We start from the raw sequence: 18,736 nt of genomic DNA, 5'->3' as shown, positions 1-18,736 counted from the left end.
TTATAAGAAGCTGTAGATGCTATAAACGAGTTTTATTTACAAGTTCCAATAAATTCACACCAATATATAGCAGATGATGCAATATCTTTAGTTACGAAATTTCGGGCTGGTTGTTATTTATTTTTTGGGGTTACCATTTAATTTATTTTGAATGTCACCAAAGGCAAAAAGTTTGTTTATCCTCTTTTTCTTAATTGCTAACAACCTGACAGCGACTACTAACGTGCAGACATGGAGTCACAGGTATGTCAGCCTATTCATGACCAGAACCGACAAATTTCTCACTCGATCGTGTCGGCGGTGGTAGTTACGTTTTCTGCCAATGAACGCACTTAACTGTGATCGTTCGGCTATCCTAGCTAGCTCACAGATAAGCTCAAGGCTCGTTTTGCTTTTGACTGTCAATTGGTACACTCCAGGAAGTTCCTGATCAAAATAACCTGGTCAGACATTGATAGACAAAGCTGTTTATTATTTTTATTTTATTTGAGCTTGGCTGCATTAAGTATTATCCACCTTTTGTTGGTAACTAATTAACTTAGTTTTTTAGGTGTGGCTTTACCGATGCACGTTCCAATCGGGCCAGCTGTTAAGTCCCTTGCTTAAAAATGAACAGGGCATTGTTCTCCTTGGGACAAATGATGCCAATCGCTCGTAGTTTGAGTAGATGTGCTGCGTGTTGTCAGGTGATTACCAACCCGGAAGAAATCGCAAAAGTCTACAGACAGCTCAGCCTTTTCCCCTCACTTAGCAGTGCAAACGTGGGACCTGTCATCACCTCCCAGTATGGAGGCAAATACAGCAACATTTATACAGGTTTGTGTACCGTCAAATGTTGAGGAGTATACATCCTTCTGATCCTACCATGATCACTGACATTAATCATGAATATCTGCTGCAGAATGGAGCCAGCGTGAACTGGAGAGCAACGAGAATGTCAAGTTTTGCAAACAGTACATCGTGTTCCATGATGACAAGTCTGTGGTCTTTTCAGCACCTTCAGGAAACTGCACCAAGGTCCAAGGAGTGTATGTACAAATTGTATAGTTGTATTTGAGTGATTTTTTGAATATGCGTACAATTTTCTTACTTCTGATAGACACGTTTTCTTCCCCATACAGGTTGCTGAGTAGAGATGCTCCATCTGGAGAAATGAAAGCTGTTATCAGAAAAAGCACAGTAAAGGGCGAGGAGAACCAGTTTCTCGAGGTTTGGTGTTGTTTATACTCAGTGTCTCTCAAATCGTTTCCACCAAGTATGACCGAAAAACATACCTAACATACCTACCTCTTTAGATCTGGAATAAAAACATGGTGAAAAGCATCAATCTCACCGCTTTAAAGAAGCATGGAAAAGTTTATGAAGATGGTAAGTTACCCCAATGACTTCCTATTTTCTGATGTCAAATGTTTTACAAACAACAATATGGACATTTGTAGTCACAGAATAATGGCAATGCATTTTGTATCTTCAGCGCTCTTTGGTTGCTTGGTCTGGTCCCAATCTGAGACACACCTCTTGTATGTGGCTGAGAGAAAGAGACCCAAGGCAGAGTCTTTCTTCCAGGTGTGACAAGAGTATCCCTAAAATTCAATAACTACCATTGTAATAAGTAAAGCACACTGTATGTAACCCAAAAATCAAAATATCTGTTCAGTCTTTGTTTACCTAAAATGACTTCTGCTATTCTTTGTGTGACTTTCTGATTGTAGACCGAGTCTTCAGCGTTGTCATCTAGTGTGGATGAAGAAGGCGGGTTAAGATCAGAGAAAAAAGATGCCGTCAAAGTAGTTTCAATCAACATCTCTGAGACATTTTCATTTTTCCTCTTGAGTGTTGTGTGGCTAATACCAATGTCTTTTTGTTCCCTTCGATTGATCTGAAGGGAGAGCAATTTGTCTTCTATGAAGATTGGGGAGAGGACCTGGTTAAAAAGAGCAGCCCGGTGCTCTGTGTTTTGGACATTGAGGGCAACAATGTTTCTGTGTTAGAAGGCGTGCCTGAGAACATCTCACCAGGGCAGGTTAGTGCACAATTATGTCTCCCTGCATTTGTAAGTGACCTGATAAAATATTTGCTTGACTTACTGACTAGTCCAAATAATTAAACACTTTCAAATTTTGGGTACGAATATGTGATAATATTGGATGTCTCCAAGGATTTTTCTTCTTTTAATGTTGACTAAAATCAAGGCCTCTTTTGATCTCTGAAGGCATTTTGGGCTCCAGGAGACACAGGTGTGGTGTTTGCCGGATGGCGTCATGAACCTTCGAGACTTGGACTCAGATCTTGTCCGAACAGGAGGTAATTTAATCGTCATTGTTATCTGGGCATATTGTTTGTCTGTGCTAACCGTGCATGCTAACTCTGTTTAAAATAAAATCCTCATTTAGTTCGTCACCTTTGTCCTTTTCCCCCCCTCAGGTCATCTTTGTACTATGTGGATCTCACTGGAGGGAAATGTGGTAAGTGCAGTTAGCTTAGCTTACAAACTGCGACTTATAATAATAATGCGACTTATAATAATAATTTTTAACTTTATGAAGATAAATCTTTTTCTCACTTCTATTTTTGAATATTTTGTACCTTTCAGAGCAGTTGGCTTCAGACGACAGCGCAGTCTTCTCCCCGAGGCTGAGCCCAGACCAGTGTCGAATTGTCTACCTAGAAAATACGGTCTTTGGAGCACACATGCAATGTAGCCGACTGTGTATGGTAAAGCTCATTATAGATGTCTACTCCCAATTTTTGTCTTACACCAGAAGCATTTTCTTTAGTCGTTGTTTAGTTGGGGGTTGTGGTATTCTTGAGAGTATACCTTGTAATGCTGAAGCTGTTTCTTCTCTGGATGTTCTGTCTAGTATGATTGGTATACTAAGAAGACATCAGTGGTGGTGGATGTGGTAAAGAGACCAAGAGAAGGTAATTGACATTTGTTGCTATTTTCACTGCACACTTTTCATTTATAATTCGTCTTGAATGTTTGTGTTTGTGATTGTACAGATGGCTTCACTGGCATCTATTGCACTCAGTTGCCACCTAAATGCTGGTCAGCAGATAGTCAGCGAATTATTTTTGCCTGTCCTCAGCGCAGCCGCAAGGTCTTTCTTATTTCAGAATACGAATTGTGCATTATACTCATTGTAAATTTTTTTCACTCTCGTTGAATGTCCCAGATTAAAAGTTGTTCTTGTCTGTGTTGAAGGAGTTGCTGGCAGTGGATATAAATACAGGGAGCGTCACCTCGTTGACCTCAAGTGAGTCAAGACATACCAAAGGCTCAATAAATTACATCACGAATGCTTTTTTTTTTTTTTTTTTTTTGACCGTCTGCATGTCCAATTATGATTTATTTGAAATTTGTTTGGTAAAGAAATCTGAAATATATGCACATACATGCAACTGAGCAGCGTTATCTCGGTCTACCTCAGCCCTCCGTGAACAACAAACTGCTATTGTTAAAAATGTTCGACCACAACAGACTGTTTGTTTGAGTGGTTACTAATGTTTTGAGGCAGCAAGTTGTTCACCAGTTCAAAATGTCTTTTCAGTCACAACAATTGTATTTATAATCAAACGTAAATATGTGTTATGTAGCGTCTGCCATGGGTGCCTGGAATCTGCTGACTGTCGAGAGAGATCTGATAGTGGCAAGCTGCTCTTCACCAAACTGCCCTCCAAGTCTGGTATTCATTTCTTCATTCAATTATTAGATGGCATGACGGGATTTTAGTTTCCATTAAGGCATTCAAAAAATATCTGACCTAGAGCCACTTTGGCTGCTGGACTTACCCTCACGTTTTTATTGAACTGGGATTTCACTTGTCTCGTGTCCAGAGAGTGGGGTTTCTTCCGACCAGGGATTCTGACGAACAAATGGTCTGGATTACACTGGAGGAATCTCAGACATTGCCAGAAATTGATTGGCAGATCTTGACGTTGGCCCCTCCCTCAGACCAAGACAACAGCCAATACCGTAAGAGCTTGATATGTTATTGTTTTTTCTTCCTATTTTTAATTAGGGGAAAAAATTAAAACACTTCCAAGCAACATTTTTATTTATTGGTAATACATTGGATTTTTTTAATGTTCATATGAACTCAAAAATCTATCCAGGCAAGCACTCATTAACATATTTGGCATAATAATAAATAAAAATACATCATCAAATATAATGTTAAGCGATGTAATAATTAAACAAAATATGATTAATATTATAGATGACTAACTTTTTTTGTCTTGCTAATTGTCTCAACTCGAAATTGCAATTGATGTGTTTATGAAATATAATGCCATTTTCTGTTTTCCCAGCTGGCCTTGACTTCGAAGCTTTACTATTTAAACCAAAGGAGGAGAAGGACGGTGCCAAGCTACCTCTTATTGTGTATCCTCACGGTTGGTGCTTATGCTGACTTAAGTTTGCATTGCATTATTCCTGGCATATTGTCTTAAGAAACAGAGAATTGACTTGACTTATTCTTAAATTGTTTGCCTTGTGTCACATGAATTATTTTTGTTGCAATGATTGTAATTATAATGAATTACGACTGAATTATTAATGAATGAATTACTGCTAATGGGATTGTTATACTGAGCGATGAACAATAAAATATTTATGTCTACAGGGGGTCCACACTCTGTGACTGTTGCAGACTGGCTTCTGTCCCCCGCGGTGTATTGCAAGTTGGGCTTTGCTGTGTTGTTAGGTGTGTTCAAATCCCAAAGTGAAACTTTGAAATCTCAAACCTTATGTGTGCCAAGCTAGTGCCAAAAATGTCCTTAATATATTAAAACTGTGTCAAACTCTGCAAAAGTTGCTTAGTGATTTTAAATGGATGATTGGCATATCCATAACCATTTTTTGCTTGTTTTATCTGTTTTCAGTGAACTATCGGGGGTCGATTGGATTTGGCCAGGACAATATCCTCTCATTGCCCGGCAATGTTGGGACACAAGACGTCAAAGACGTTCAAGTAAAATGAGTAATTGTACATATTTAGGCGGCAATAGGTTCTTTTGTTTTGACTTGTGTTACACATGATCTTACTGCATTGGTGTTTTATTTGTGAAGTTGCAATTGTGAAACAATCCCCACAATTAATTTCTTACCAACTCCTGCATGATGTTGTTTTCATGTTTTTCACCCCCAGTTTGCTGTTGAAAGTGTTCTGAAGGGTGACAAGTTCGACAGGCAGAAACTGGCAGTTGCCGGAGGTTCTCATGGAGGCTTCTTAGCCTGTCATCTCATTGGCCAATATCCCAGTTACTACAAGGCTTGTGTGGCTTTCAACCCCGTCGTCAATCTGGCCTCTATGGTTTGCACCACAGACATCCCGGACTGGTAGTGTGACATGCTTTCTTTGTGCTACTTGATCGCTGTTTTGCAGTGCTACGAGAAAAGGAAGTACCAGATTTTACTTTAACTGCCGCTGATTCTGATTTTCACATTTTACAGGTGCATGTTTGAGGCTGGCTCTGACTACACCGCAGATAGTCTATACGAGCCTGCTGTTTGGGAACAAATGTTGAGCAAGTCTCCAGTCAAACATGTGTCACAGGTATGAGATCTGTGAAGGATAAATGTGTGTTTAGTATGGATGTGTGCTTAATTGGTGCTAATCAGTTACATGAATGTAGGTGAAAACACCGGTCTTACTCGTACTCGGAGAAGATGACAAGCGTGTACCCCACAAACAAGGAATTGAATATTACAGAGCTCTAAAGGCAAAACAAGTGCCTGTCCGGTAAGTTGCTTTTTCTGACTTGTCTGTTTTCTACCATGAGTTTCTGATGCTCTGATATTTGGTGTGTAGTTTGCTGATGTACCCGGGGAACAACCACTCCCTGCCCAATGTGGATGCGGAGTCTGATAGCTTCATGAACAGCGCTCTGTGGTTTGTACAGCACCTGTTTGAGTGATGGGGCTTGAATGAAAAGAGTTTTGCGTGAACTCTTGCTAAATATTGAAATACTAAGGAGGTTCTTTCCTGTTTTGGGGGCTTTGTGAAGACCAAGGAAATAAGTGGTCTAAAACAAGATTCATTTGATTCTGTCTGTGTCTGAGATGATTAGGGATGATACAATATATATGATTATTTTTTTAAATGTTTTAGCTCTCCTAAAACTTGAATAAAGGCTGTTTTAAATAGGCATCTGTGCTGTCTTTATTCCATAATAATGCATTCATAATGTCCTTGTGTCAGCACAAGTCTCTCGTATTTTGGGATGTCGAGTGAAAATGCAGTTTCATCCCATATAAGTCTTGTTAAACTTCAGTGCCAAGCAGAAGCATAAATCACTTAAAAACTGATGTAATATGATAATAATATCCTTACAGATTTCACTGCCACATTTCATTGTCATGAATTTCTTAGCTGTCCAAAACGTTCAAACTAAAAATAATTTAACAAACCGGATATTCCCTGGCCAAAATTGACCTGGGACATTTTGCATGGAAAATGACGATTAAGTTTTATGACCAGTTGACGTCCATGTACTATAGCGGCGACGATGATGATGATGAGGATGAAACGGTCCAATCATAGTCCAAAGGACTGCTGGGGCAGCAGTCCTGTCGCGCACGCGCCAACATTTGGCAGCGCACACTACGCATGATGGCAGCAGAGGTCACGCACGAAAGCGGCACAGCTGACCGGATGACATCGTGATGGAGTAACCCACTCCGGGCAGGTGGAGGAGCCGGCTACCGGTTGATGGAAGAGAGGTGCGTACGTGTTTGGGCAGGGTGTACCGTATTACTCCCCGCTGCAAACATGACAAACGCATGCATGACAACTATGTGGACTGAGATTAATTATTATGTAAGGCATTGGACTCGTGTAGCATGTAGCAGTGCACATATGAGCAGGAAACTAATCCTCCTCATGCAGTTGTAGTAGTAGAGTTACGCGGCGGCGGCGTCTGTATCGAGGATGCGCCCTTTTACACTTGCATGCAATTAAAATAGTGGTTGGCAAGTGGAAATGTTTTCGGAAACTGTCTTTACGGATGGATATCAGTGACGTCACTCGGCAAAACTACGACTTGTTGCAGGCAACAGCTGGCTGTCACGACAATTTGGGAAATAAAAGCAAGTGAGTTACTTGCAGTTGCTACAGTTGTTTTATTTTGCTCTTGTAGTTATTTTGCTCTTATAGTTGTCGCAATGAAATAACGTGATTGCATTGAGCAACTTGTTCGATTGCTCTATTGTGAACCAGTCAGATGTCGACATAAATGTAACGTAACATATTTGATGATTTCCCACAAAGCACCCAAAAGCTAAAATCATTGTTCGCACCACTGACTGATGAGAGATTGACATCTGTGTTATGATTGACATTCAGATTTAACCAATCACTCAATTGGATATTGTGCAGTGACCACCACCGTCCAATCCTTTTGGATTAGAGGAGGGATTATCGTTTGGATTTGCTTATGATTTACGGGCCATTCCAATATCTGGCCCATCACAGATAAATGCGTTTTTTGATTCTCCATGGGTGGAATGGTGGATAAGCAAATCTGCGTCACAGTTCTGAAGTTGGGGGTGTGAATCTGCCCTCTCTCTCCGCGTAGGAATTGCTGTTGCCTCCTACATTCTGAAAACATGTTGATTGAAGATTAACCTGTCCGTAGGTTTGAATATGAGTGTAAATTAAACATCAATTACAAGAGGCTAACAGTAGACAATTCTAAACTATAAATAAATCACAGTGGAAACAAACACTGTACGTATTTAAGATGTACAATAAATGACCAAATTTATCGATTTATTCTGCTAAAATAATAGACTGCCTGTGATATATGAGGTAGAAAAAGAATGTCTGAACTTGTCAGTTGCATTTGTAGATGGTATTGGTGTGTCCAGTAGATTGTTCCAAAATGCAATTTTCAGTATCCAAAAGTGTGGAAATTTGTTGCAGGTCTAAAGCCACAATAACCTTCATTTGAAATCTATTGAACTCCATTGAACTGAGATTATAAGTGAATGATAATTGAACAATCTTTCATCTTACCTACAATATAAAACCAAAACGCCATTTCCAATTTTATTAAGTTTCGGCATTGATGTATTTTTTTTTTTCTTATGTCTAATTTTAATTTGATTCTTTTCTTCTTTTTTAATCAAGGATTCATGATGTCTAGTCCTGTTCCTGAAACCAAGTCATGTTCGGTTGGTGTATTTGGGAGCCCTGTTGCCCATGGCAACCTCTTTCTGTTATTAGGACAAAACATTGCAAGTCTCATCCACAAGCCCCGTTGAATGCACGATGGGCAGGTGAAAACTGAAAGGCCAGGAGTTGGCCATTTCATCCACATTGAATCCACAAAGGGATACAAAACCACTCACCTTAAGTGTATTATCAAAATGCCAAATTTAGCCAAATAAAAATGCCTCTTAATATCCGAGCCAAGCCGGCCCAGAACAAGCTGTCTGCCGCCTCAAAGAGCAGCGGTCATGCAGATGGCGCTGCATCTCATTCACGCTTTTCAAGGTCTGCCAAACAGACCAAAGGTAAACAGGCCAAGACCAGTTCAACCCCAGGCTGCCGCTCCGGATTAGAACCTGGTTCGGTGTCCACCCCCGTTTCAAAAGTACCCGGAGGTCAAGGATCTATGTCAAGACTCGGCCCAAAGAAACCTAGCATTGTAACCCATGCGAAGGTGACCTGTGGCTCAGCGACAGCCCCAGGGGGTAAAACTCTGTCAATGGAAAACATCCAGTCTTTAAATGCGGCTTATGGCACGTCAGGCATGTACCCCTGCGAGCGGGAGTCGTTGGAACTTTCTGGAAGTTACCCCAAAGGCACCATGACACTCGGGAGGAACACCAGCCGCTTCTTGAACGGTGGCCGTGGTGCGGGTGTGAGCAGCAACTCGACTATAAACTCCCCTGATCCAAATCACTTGTCCAACCACTACAAAGACCAAAACTTTGGCCCTGCAGGGACTCTTGGTGTTCAACGGCAGTCTGGGAGACGTCCATATGTGTTGGATACGAGTGGTCATGAAGAACCTCCTGCATCTGATCTCCAGACTCAACTCAGGGAGCTTCAGAAGGAAAATGACAACCTAAAAAGAGAATTAGTTGGAAGAACAGGCCACAGTTTTAACAATGTCAATTTTTGGAGTCCGGATGTCAAGAGAGACAAAAGCATCAGGCGGGAAGATGGACCGAGGACCTCAGCCCCTATGGACTATTCACGGGCAGACCAAGATAATATTCAGGTGAGTCTTTGTTTTTATCTCAGAATTGACCATTAAAATGCTGCCTAATGAACCACAAGTTTTCACATTGAAGGAAATGTTACTGCACTGTGCACCAAGTGAGTCAACGGTGACATCAACAGCGAGTCATTTTCACACAAGCGGGTTATTTTGTATCCGTGTGTCTCATGTGGACATCTCACCTTTTCTCATACCATCTGCGGAGCCGTCTTTAAGGTTGCAAAGAAAATCCACTTTTCACTTCCCTTGTAAAGATAGTGTCAAGGCTGAGTTTGAGTTTCCATGGAAATGTGCCTTCTTCGTGTGCACCAGACTAACACTGCTTAACAGTTACTCTTCAAGGCAATCTTGCAACAGAGTTAAAAAATTGTATACTGTACGCAGTTTTTTTTATTTATTTTTTAACTTTTACTTTGGTATTTCTGAAATCATTCACATTTTTAAAATTTGGCTTCACCACTGGCGGAGCTAGGATTATTTTAATGGGAGGGGGGCAATGGGGGGGGGCGCAAAGATACCTCAGTGGGTCCTAGCACATTTCTTGGGGGGACCAATGCCCCCACGTCCCCCTCTCTAGCTTTGCCACTGGACTCCACTATATTTTCTAAATAATTCTTCAACTCTACCTTAACCACGTTCATTACTCATTACAAGGGTCAGGCAGACTTTTTGGGGCTGATTTCAATATTTGACAAAAAACCAACCTGACAATCTATTAATTGGCCAATTAATTTAATTTATGAAAATAGTAGACAGCTGCTATAGGTTGGGGATAGCGACCGGGCTGGGCCGTGAATAGCGACAATCTCAGTGTGACACCCACTGAATTGCATTAATAAGATAAAACAAAAAAATCTTTGAGAAAAAAAAAATCTGTCTCCAATATGTTTTCCATGAAGATTGGGAAATAGAAAATAATTCGCTATAACCCCAAAGTCGTTTAAGAATGGATTGCATCGCCTTTGTTGTTCCAGTGTGGATGATTCATTTTGTGTATTTCATCCTTTGAGTTACCTTGCAAAGTTGTCAACATCGAAGCTGCATTTGCATTAGAAATGTCACTTTCATCCTCAGCTGTGCCAAACCAAACTCCCACCTAACCATCTGCTTGAGTGCACATACCGAGAGAGTGTGTGTGTGTGTGTGTGTGTGTGTGGAGGTCGCCCACACAATTTGACTTGCTATTCAGTTCTGGCATCTTGCAGTGTGCCAATGTCACCCTCGCCTGCCTTCATCACAACGGTGTCCTTGATGCCGCTGACCTTTCGGATACACGAGCAGAGACTGTTTTTTTTGACGGGCTCATCACCATCTCTGTAACCCGCCATTGTTTCTTTTAACCTGCACTGATGTTGATTCCTTTTGTTTACTGTTTATATTGTCAAAGCATTTATGGGCAGCTCCCTCTAAATTTTGGTTGGAGTAATTGCCTGGGTGGTCAGTTCAGAAGTATCCTAAATCAGTATGGACAGACTCCAGTAATAACTGGAATAATTGACAGACTAAAATTACTGGTTAGGCTCGACCTATAATTTTTCAAATTGTAAGCAGGTTTTGTTTGTCAATATTATATAGAAACTCTTCTCGTTTCATAAACACGAGCATCACTTTTTTGCCACCTCATGTTTACCTTCTTCTATAATTGGCAGTCACCTCCAACACTCACTCAGAATTTCCCAGTTTTTAAGTGAAATGCCGCCACCATGAGGCCAAAGTAGTCAACAAGTGGCTTTTAATTTTGTCGTCTTTGAGCATGAGTCACTATACTCAGTCGAACACTTGATCATAAACAGAATTCCAATCTGCTTTGTTTTCCTTCTCCATTTTCTTCCAGCATCCATTGACAGTTCAGGAGCTCCAGGAGGAGCTGAGGGCCCACAGGGAGATCAACAGTCGCCTCCAGCAACGACATCAGCAAGGGACCTCCGCTTCCTGTCGTGATATCCGCATGGAGCAGGACCACAGAGGTGGGCTCAGCCCTGGTCACACTCCGCGAGAAAGTCCCAGCCACCTCCACGGTCCCGGGCCAAAGAGTAGCCCGAGAGCCAGTCCATCCAACACATACAATCCAAGGCAGCAGGAAGTTGACATCATCATTCACAGCTCAGGGTATGGCGGTGCCAGTCCGATAGCCGCACAGAGAGTCAGCCCGGCCGGCACCGTTCATCCTGGGCCGAAGCTCAGCCCGAATCAAGCGGCGGTTCCCAGCCCCACTCTGGTCCGGCGCTGCAGCCCATGTCAGGTGCCGGGCTGCGACGGCTTCTCTTCGCCACCTCCGGAGCCGTCGCATGAGAATTTTGGCCACTTGCAGTCGGAGCACGAGCGTCAGGCCAAGGAGCTGTTCCTGCTGCGGAAAACCATGGAAGAGATGGAGATGAGAATTGACTCTCAAAAGCAGACGCTAGGTGCCAGAGACGAGAGCATCCAGAAGCTTCTGGAGATGCTTCAGGGTCAAGGTCAAGTTCACGGAGCGTGTGGCCGGGGGCATAGAACGGGCATCTTGGCGATGGCTGCACAGGAGGCTGAAGCTCAACTTGAAAACATGCACGTAAGAGAGGTAAGTTTTTCTTGAGAGTGTCACATTTTGCATGTGTGTGAACAGGGTTAACAATTAAAAAGACAAAAAGTCCCGTTTAACTCTAAGAACATTTGCTATCTCCACATAATCAACTACAGCTTTAGAATCAAAACCAGTGAGATTGAATGTCATTTGAAATATGCAGTGGATATAAAAAGTCTACACACCCCTGTTGAAATGCCAAGTTTTTGTGATGTAAAAACATGACCAAGATAAATCACTCCAAAACTTTTATACACGTACTCTATTACTCTTACATGTTTGCATATGCTTAGTGTACCCATACTTTTCATTTGAGGGCACTGAAGTCAGATCACCAGGGCCAGATTAACAAGTCTGTGTTCAGACTCGTGGTATTTGTGTGCGTGTGTTTGTTTGTGCTAACAGTACAATGCACATGCTCATGTGGCAGTTGGAAAAAACAATTCCCATTTGATTACATGTAAGTCACGTCTTCCCCTGCAGGGGCTGCATTCATTGATTGCGAAATGCAAATGTGGTCTTGCCCGGGTCTGTATGCTGTTATCCAAGCAGGCCAGGTGGATTGGCAGCGCACTGCTTTGGCCTCCCGTCTCCCGCTTTGGTTATTTTTAACTCCAAAATCTTCTTAGCTCTTAATTTCCCACTTGTGCGTGCGTGAGTGTGCGTGCACGCGTGCTCCTACTATTGTTTGTCCCACGTTGATTTTTGGCGTTGCCCTCGTGCAGAGCGTCCCCTTCCATATCTGCGATTGTCTGTGTCGCTGATTTGCGAACATGCGCGCACATCTGGACACCGTCGGCTTAGTGTTTCTACCGAGGCCACGCCCCCTTTGGATTTAGGCATGGAATATGCGACCTTGCTGGATGTCTCTGGAAATTGCGGGTCTTTTAATGCAATGTTTCCTGTGCATGTGTGTTTAATAGGTAAGTACTTGTTCACACGTGCACGCAAGCACATGCGCGCAGGATAGTATTCTATTTTTAGCTCTTGGGCAGATTGTCATACGTGTAAAATGGAATGTAGTAGTTTGTGTGAGTGTATACTTATACTACATAAGCATAAGGACACAAAAAAAAAAACATCGCCTGTACAGTGTAATGAATGTAGCAACAATTTGTACACTCCAAAAAGTAAAGTAGCGGTGTTATCACAAGCCAAAAGATGGAGGAAATGATTGTCATGAGTAATTTCCTAAATTATTTTCTCTGCTTAAATGTATTACTTCACCCAAAGCATTAATTCCAAACAACTTTTTGGCACTGTGTTATCTAAATAAAAGGGTGCCAATTCAGTCAAGTTGTCTGATACTTTAATTCGCACTTTCATCAGTTTGTGGTCAGTGAAGAATTCCAAATGTCAAATGTCTGGGTTAATTAATCAAAAGATTTCTTTGCACGTGTTTCACTGTGAGGTAACCTTTTCCCTGTCAAGGCCTCTTGTCGATGTTGACTTGTCAGAGTGGTAATTTGGCCTCACACTTGGACTTTGATGGCTGTTACGGTAGTGCTGAACCACTCTCCCATATTTTGATTAGCTCCAGAGGAAGTCGGCACAACTGCCTTCCATTATCGTGCCCATTATGCTCTTTTGAAATGACCCTGCTCATCTAGCTTCAGCTGAGATACTAAATGCTTAACAGGTGTAGACTTTCTTAGTCTCGCGAGGGGTGATGCTTTCTTGTCGTATCGCTCAACTCTTGTCTTAGTTCATTTACATCGGCTCATTTATTTTGTTTTTGTTTTATTTTTTTGCCCCTAATAAACATACATGTACAGTTTTAGGGGAGTGGTAGTTTTAGGGAACTTTTAAAGTAATTGTGCTGGGTGTATGTGCACAGAAAAAGGCAATCTGCATTGACTTGCAAGCATTCAGGTCTTCACCAGATGTCAAGTCACTTGAACCATCAGTCTATGTTTATGTCTGGATGGTATGCTCATGAGGGGTTTGTGTGGAGAAAGAGTGCAGGCCATCCTTCACCTGCTGGTGCCCGCTCTCAGGGGATGCTGTGTGTAAGCCCCCCCCCCCCATCTCCCATTTTGTATTCACATTAGTCAGCTGGCTGTGATACTTTTACAGACTTTTATTTCTTTCTATCTATCTATCTATCTATCTATCTATCTATCTATCTATCTATCTATCTATCTATCTATCTATCTATCTATCTATCTATCTATCTATCTATCTATCTATCTATCTATCTATCTATCTATCTATCTATCTATCTATCTATCTATCTATCTATCTATCTAGTATCAGTGTCAATTGCAAAAGCATGGTTGCAGTACTAACAATAACCACAAAATGGCAGTATTCTATTAAGATTCTCTCTCTCTCTCTCTCTCTCTCTCTCTCTCTCTCTCTCTCTCTCTCTCTCTCTCTCTCTCTCTCTCTCTCTCTCTCTCTCTCTCTCTCTCTCGCACACACGCACACGCACACGTCGTAACCGATTCTCCCCAGCCGAAGGGTCTCAGTACAGTAGACCCAATATTAACAGCACCACTGCTTAATTTTTGCACAACCTTAACCTGTTGATGCTAAGAGTTTACTTACATTCATATTTCTACAAAACTCACAAAACCTCGTGACCACTATTGTGTAGTTTTACTATCTTTTTTTGTGCTTTAGGCAGTATCAGACCTCCCCATCGCCCTTTTGCTACTATATGCTAACTTTTTTTTAAACTTATGCAGTGTGTTTTAGAGCAGCGGTTCCCAACCTTTTTTGCGCCACGGACCGGTTACATGTCATACAACATTTCCACGGACTGGCCTTTATATACATATATAAATAAATAATAAAGTTATCATAAAAACGGCATAAAAATAAAACTCACCATTAAGTATCTGCTCCGTAGCCTTGTGGGCTCGACTGGGGAAACATGTTACGTGACCGGGACGAGCGTCTTGACCTGAATTAATTGATCGCCGATAAAAAAAAGATATATGTAGGAAAGTCATAAAATGTAAAGACAAGGCCTCCAGGTCTGGCAGGACAAGGCTTCACTTAAATTATTCCAACAATATATTTTTTTCTGTGTGGCCCGGTGGTTGGGGACCTCTGTTTTAGAGCACATACTGGCCACTCTTTCCTGGCAGCCACTCAACATGAGAACCCCCTTAAGATTCTCATAAAGACATTTCCATCTATCATCACAAAATGGAACCCCAGAACTCCCCTTTGCCCACCAACCACATGCTTTCCATGCTCTGCTGATCTCCCAGAATGTCTCCGCAGAAAAGTTTATCGGGATAAAATGACACCCCTGACAATCTCAAAAACACACCCACTTCCTATATTCAGTGAGTCTGTGAGTTCTTTTTTCTGTGTCATTTTGAACTATCTAAATCCTCTGAACTGAAAAGCAGACACATTTGTTTTTTCTTCCCCCTTACCCCTCAATGATGAGGAAGGGATGGGAATGTGACCGATGAATCTGTATATATATACATAGTTCTTTGCATGTTCCGACTGGTGTCGATGACACTGTTGCCTTCGGGCTAGAATTGAACCTTTTGACCGTATCCATCTCTCAGGATGCCAGCATTTATTGCTATTGTGTTACCTTTGATCCTATCAATTCCATATGTTAGCTATTCTGACGCGTGGAGCGGAGTTGACGATGTTTGATGACATGCTTCTTTTGAATACTTCAAATTCTCCACTGGGGGACACAACGGTGCTGTGAAAAGATTCTGTGTGAAATTCACTCGGACCGCGTTTGAGGTCCACAGCGTTTCTCCAGTTTGAGTCAACTCACTGTGACACAATAGCGCACACATAGTCAGCGGGCAGCAACAGACATGCTCTTAGAGAAGTAATCCCCCGCTTAAACGCAAGTGAATAGGACAAGAGGACCAGGCTCGTCGACTCTAATTTCATTGGAAGAACTTCAGAAGATTCTAGCGTGTCTCAGTCTACCACAGAACTGTACGGAGGGATTTCCCTTTTACCGCTTTACCGCATCTCAATTTATTTATTTTTTTTAACACTGTCAAGGAAACCTTTGTGTATACAACCAAGGAACATTCATTTGGAGTGTTCTTTTTGGCTTTGAATAATTTTATGTCTGACAAAGTTGGTGTCAAAGATCTCTGCACACTCTCAACCTGTCACAGCTTCAAAGCTCAGCAATCAGTCTTGTTTGAATTACCGTGGATTATTTTCCGATATCAAATGAGATTAAACATCAGTCTGACACCTTCATCTCAGTCTCAATTTTTTTGATGACTTTCATGTCCGAGCCAGAATCTTGTTGGCTTGGAAAAATATCCGATGCCAGATGCTTGAGATAATTGGGCCAAAGTGCGGTATTGGTTGATGTTTTGTGTCAGAAATGTACCAGAACAGAAATTTAAGGCGGGTGTGGACTTCCTCTGCGTTTAAGGAAGCAAAGATTTGAGTGGCAGCGTCTGATCTGGATATGAAGAATAACAAATTTGGAATGGATGGATCTACTCTCTCTGAACTGTGGCAATGTAAAACAAATGACATTAGTTGCCCTACATCTAGTAATTTACTTTATGGCTGTAGTTATGAGTAAAAAGCAATTATTAATTATTGATAGGAGAAGCTAAGCACATGCGCAGCGCGCTGTTGCTGCAACAACAGTAACATGCCAGACATCTTCAGGAAAGGTTGAGACCAGACTGAGTGAGATAGAAGGGGAAAAAACCGTCTGATCGTATTATCATATGAGCATTCATCTTCATTTAATCCCGTGGCAATCAAAATGATGAGCCGCCAAGCATATTTCTATCGAGTTCCTCCTCAAGAGCTCCATCGGCGGAATCAGCAGGCAGACCCGGCCAAGTCCAGGGCTTTGCAGACTGTCATTGAGATGAAGGTAGGACTTTGCTACAATACAGCACCTGAAGTGAAGAATTGCCACCGATCGTTCCGATTTGTGTGTCAACTGAACAAGAAACGAAGATGAAATTGAATGCGTCAGGCTTTATTTTCTTCAGCGACACACGGAGAGCAAGTGACATAAGACCACAACGGCAATTATTGATGAGCTCTTCTGGAACAGTTCGTTGTGCTAGACTTGCGAAAATAGGGCCGTACATTTTGAATGAAAGAAGTGGAGGTGAAATAATTGCTGTTAAAAATGTGAACATTATGAAGTTTGACAAAGTTGCAAGCTAAAACTGTCCGTCGTTGCCGTCTGTAATCTGCACTGGGCATTTTCCCTTTGTGATTACAGAACACCACACCCCCTTTTTGTTTTGATCCTGATGTTATCTGGCAGGTATGGCGATGAGTGCTCATTTCTTGATCTTTTTGTTTTTTATCTTGAGCCGAAGTCTTCCGAGGTTGGAATGCTGTGTCTTCATCAGTTTGCTTTGCCTTCTGTCTTTGTGTCTTTCTCTTGACTTACGCTTATTGTCTGTGCCCACAAATGTATTATTAATAATATGAATTCTACAACTCAACATTTGAAGGAAAGCGAAACCTGCAATCCCCATCTGTAGAAATTTGCATGTTCTCTGGGTCCCTTTTGGAGGGTATTTGCAGCACCATGTTCTGGTCAGGTCTGATGTCAGAGATAGTAATGGAGGTCAGATGCTTCCATGTTGCCTGTAGCGTGTGCTGGTGGCATCATGCAATCTGCTTCCATTTATTCAATTCCCGTTCTCTTCTGGTCCAAGGTTTAGCATTCAGGGTATGTATGAACACATGCAGCTAAACAATCTCAGGACCTGCCCATAGCAGAACCTTTTCCAGCCGTTTACTCAGACGCCAGGGTATAGAGCCTATAAATCAGTTTTTTTTTTTTTATGATCTTTAGCATCAAATTTCAAATGTTTTTTTTTTTAACCCTCTCCATAATAGGTATGTATTTCCTCAACATCCTTTCTTTGTCCTTCTCAGTTCTACCCAACCTATGCTTTCAAATTAGAAACGGTGCATGGTTGTTTCCACATCCAGATCAAGAGCTTTCTACACCACCACACTCTAGTTTTATGCATGACTGCGTGGATGAACAAATGGATGGCTTGAAAGAAAGATGGCTGTTTAATTGATGATATGCAAGGCAGACAATCTCTTATGAAAGTTCAATCCGCCTGCTGTTGCCGGTGCAGGACACCAAGATCTCTTCATTGGAGAGGAACATCAGAGACTTAGAAGATGAGGTCCAGATGTTGAAGACCAGCGGCCAGCTACATCCTGACGATAGGCAGGATGAGTTCAAACAGGTGGAGGTCTACAAGAGCCATTCTAAATTTATGAAGACCAAGGTAGAATGTCTCGGACGACTCCTGCATGTCTGGAGTGTTGCATGCTAGAACGACAACTGTCTTTGAACATATCATGTGCATGGCTCTAATGCATGCTAATGTGTTTGGGATGATAAAGCATGTTTGTGTTCTGTCCAATAGAGTTGTTGCTCCCTGGCATATATTTTGAGGGCAACTTCTATTTTAATCAGAAGAAGCAAATTTCGTTTCTCTCTTGGATTTTCTGTATGGTCATCCCTGCAAAGTAGCTCTCAATTTAGCTTTATTGCATGACGTCACTCTTATTTGCTTTGAGCTGAGTTTGAAACTAAACAAGAAACTGCCGTTTTCTAGCAGTCCGTCCATTGACGAGTTATAATCATCGGTTGAATTCTCCTGTCCCATTCAGGGGTCTCTCTGACTTCACTTGACTTGTTAGCGCTGCCTCTCATCCCTTTCCATATCTGCTCTGGAACACTTTTGTCTCCACGTGTTTGTGTGAGGGGGTGAGGGTGAAACTCCTCACGCTCCATGCTCCTCGAAACCATACCATCGCAGACAGTCCAATAGTTGTTATTCTGTACTCAACAAAATTGTGTTGTTGCTACTTGCAAATGTATTAGGGTTGTGCATGTGGATGTCAATAGCCTCTGTCATTACAAGAAAAAGATTGTAGCAATGTAGCATTTAGTTGCAAGTAGCATTTAGCTGAAATAGCAATGTAGCA

The 18,736-nt window shown here is 41.8% G+C and overlaps 2 protein-coding genes across 4 annotated transcripts in view; both read left to right on the top strand.

Annotated features, from left to right (window-relative positions):
* The first annotated feature begins 158 nt into the window (after positions 1–158).
* Positions 159–6,152, top strand: apeh (acylaminoacyl-peptide hydrolase). Of its 2 annotated transcripts, XM_037268230.1 has the most exons (23): positions 159–243; positions 687–816; positions 902–1,028; positions 1,122–1,209; positions 1,296–1,368; positions 1,475–1,566; positions 1,713–1,787; positions 1,886–2,023; positions 2,213–2,304; positions 2,425–2,465; positions 2,594–2,715; positions 2,862–2,922; positions 3,004–3,101; positions 3,206–3,257; positions 3,598–3,686; positions 3,838–3,976; positions 4,312–4,395; positions 4,626–4,706; positions 4,885–4,973; positions 5,151–5,341; positions 5,456–5,558; positions 5,638–5,744; positions 5,814–6,152. In XM_037268230.1, the coding sequence occupies exons 1-23, from the start codon at positions 232–234 to the stop codon at positions 5,917–5,919; spliced, it is 2,190 nt and encodes a 729-aa protein (XP_037124125.1). In that variant the 5' UTR covers positions 159–231; the 3' UTR covers positions 5,920–6,152. The 2 variants fall into 2 exon arrangements, with proteins under 2 accessions (XP_037124125.1, XP_037124119.1); XM_037268224.1 differs by lacking the exon at positions 159–243 and having other exon boundaries at positions 594–816.
* Positions 6,153–6,578: 426 nt separating this feature from the next.
* The window catches only part of LOC119116500 (ERC protein 2-like), a 97,752-nt gene continuing 85,594 nt past the window's right edge, over positions 6,579–18,736 (top strand). Inside the window, exons 1-4 of one of the 2 annotated variants that reach the window (XM_037241931.1) lie at positions 6,579–6,724; positions 8,133–9,231; positions 11,066–11,788; positions 17,875–18,030. In XM_037241931.1, the coding sequence (XP_037097826.1) occupies positions 8,395–9,231; positions 11,066–11,788; positions 17,875–18,030 (1,716 nt within the window). In that variant the 5' untranslated portion in view covers positions 6,579–6,724; positions 8,133–8,394. The remainder of the gene's footprint in view (positions 6,725–8,132; positions 9,232–11,065; positions 11,789–17,874; positions 18,031–18,736) is intronic. The other variant, XM_037241938.1, reaches the window with a different exon arrangement.

This window comes from Syngnathus acus, chromosome 2 (assembly GCF_901709675.1).
Source record: "Syngnathus acus chromosome 2, fSynAcu1.2, whole genome shotgun sequence".
NCBI lineage: Eukaryota > Metazoa > Chordata > Actinopteri > Syngnathiformes > Syngnathidae > Syngnathus > Syngnathus acus.
This window is presented reverse-complemented; position numbering and strand designations above follow the sequence as displayed.

Coding starts and splice junctions, on each gene's coding strand:
- apeh (XM_037268224.1), top strand. CDS start 609: ATGAACAGGGCATTGTTCTCCTTGGGACAAATGATGCCAATCGCTCGT. Junction 5,559..5,637: donor CAGTCAAACATGTGTCACAG/GTATGAGATCTG, acceptor ACATGAATGTAG/GTGAAAACACCGGTCTTACT. Junction 5,745..5,813: donor GCAAAACAAGTGCCTGTCCG/GTAAGTTGCTTT, acceptor TTTGGTGTGTAG/TTTGCTGATGTACCCGGGGA.